The sequence below is a fragment of the Octopus bimaculoides genome, chromosome 5, assembly GCF_001194135.2.
Source record: "Octopus bimaculoides isolate UCB-OBI-ISO-001 chromosome 5, ASM119413v2, whole genome shotgun sequence".
Taxonomy (NCBI): Eukaryota; Metazoa; Mollusca; class Cephalopoda; order Octopoda; family Octopodidae; genus Octopus; species Octopus bimaculoides.
Window position 1 is genome coordinate 53,806 of NC_068985.1, and position 1,966 is coordinate 55,771.

The 1,966-nt window shown below is 31.4% G+C and overlaps 1 protein-coding gene across 8 annotated transcripts in view; it reads left to right on the forward strand.

The window, feature by feature from the left end:
* LOC106873773 (E3 ubiquitin-protein ligase MIB2) overlaps positions 1–1,966 on the forward strand; it is a 58,923-nt gene that overhangs the window by 15,412 nt on the left and 41,545 nt on the right. For all 8 annotated transcript variants that reach the window (XM_014921273.2, XM_014921276.2, XM_014921277.2 and 5 more), the window contains exon 5: positions 1,736–1,895. In XM_014921273.2, coding sequence (XP_014776759.1) covers positions 1,736–1,895 — 160 coding nt within the window. The remainder of the gene's footprint in view (positions 1–1,735; positions 1,896–1,966) is intronic.

Consider the following 1,966-nt stretch of genomic DNA (forward strand, 5'->3'; position numbering starts at 1 on the left):
GTTGCTTTTTGGGTGAGGCTCCAAGACAATGGAGAGAGATAAATAGATAGATAGGTTAGAGTGAGGGGGAGGAGGGGGGGACCCCCTTTCAAACTTGACTGCCATTCATTTATTCATGTAGTCATTTACCATTCTATTGAAATGGAGTGTAGTCATCACTGAGACCATTTTTTTTTTTTTTCATTTTTACTTTTTTCTTCTTTTTCTTAAGGTGCCATAGAGAAGATAAAAGGTTTTATGAAAATTTAGATGTGTGTATGTGTGTGCCTATGAGTTCATGTGTTTGGAAATATGTCTATGTCTACACTGTAATTTCAATGTTTTGCATTGAAAAAATAGGTTTCTTTTAATGTCATGTTTTTGCATGTAAAAACATTAGTACAATATTTTCAAATTAGAAAAATGTAATCCAATGTTATAGAGATGAGCATCATGCTACAAATATTGGAGCAGAAACAACAGTAACAGTGTATTTTTCCTCTTTCCCTATGGTGTCTTTCAATTTCATGTCTTGCATGAACAAACTATTTTATAAGTTAGAAAAATATGGAAAGCCAGAACATCCCAATGCTATATATACATACATAAGGGATAAACAATCTTCTATGTACTATGCTGAATACATGGGGTGTTCATTTGGTATGTTGAATTTTTTTGTTTATTTTTATGTCTTGACCATTCTATACTGAAGAGCAGAATTTACATATTGCTGTAATAACTGCAAAATTGTTGATATATAGTTTAGTCTGTTTTTAAGAGGCTAGCTTGAAGAGTTGCATTTCCTCGCGTTCAGTAAAAATGTGTTTATTATGGTAGTTTTGACCTTAGTTTCCCTCTGAGCGTGAGGCATTAATGTATAGTAATGCCCTTATATAAATATTCTCTGTCAACCTTCCTTTGATATATATATATATATATATATATATATATCGTCGTCTTCATTTAACGTCCGCTTCCAATATTGCAGCTACATAGAGAATAAAAATTGCAAATACTCTGCTTTTTTTTTTTTTTTTCATCATTCAATTTTGTAGAGAATTTTTTGATGAAGTGTAGTTCCATTGCTTTCCTGTATTATGGGTCTTGCCGTGAACATTTGTAAGAAGAAAGATTTTAAATTTTTCGTCGCTGCATATTTCCAGATGCTTGCTTAACGGAATCTTGCGCAATTCCACTTGCCGGAATTACAATTTTTATTTGCAGTAATGTTTTCCTGGGGCTATGAACGTCAGTAGCATTGTCCTGTTTAGGACACCACACTTGGTTGGCAATTATATGTTACTATTTCATATTGCTATTGTTTATACCTCGCCCAGGGAGTTAATATAGCTTATTTCACCTTTTTCGAGATCAGCGACAATGTCGCTGGAAAAAGCGTATAGCATTTTACGAGTGGAATGAGTTTTCATCACTAGCTAGTGATTAACACATGCTGTGTGTGTGTATATATATATATATATATATATATATATATATATATATATATATATATATATATATATATATATATATATATATATATATATATATATACATATACATATATATATACATACATATATATATACATACATATATATATACATACATATATACATACATACATACATACATACATACATACATACATACATACATTTTTGATGGCTTAATTTTTATGTGTTGGATAGATATAATTATATATTTAATGTAAATATAAGTCAATGTTTCTGATGTTTTTACCTTTTACTCTCAGGTGTAATCTTCCAGCTGTGATGATATTAATATCCCGGGGAAGCGATGTGAACGGGAAGGACAGAGATGACTTAACTCCACTCCATTTGGCTGCATTGAAGGGGAAGGAATGGAAGGAAGTGGTGGCTGCGTTATTACAAGCAAAGGGACAGAGTGTTAATGTTAGTGACTATATATATGTGTGTGTGTATGGACATGTGTGTGTGTGTGCATATATATATATATATATATA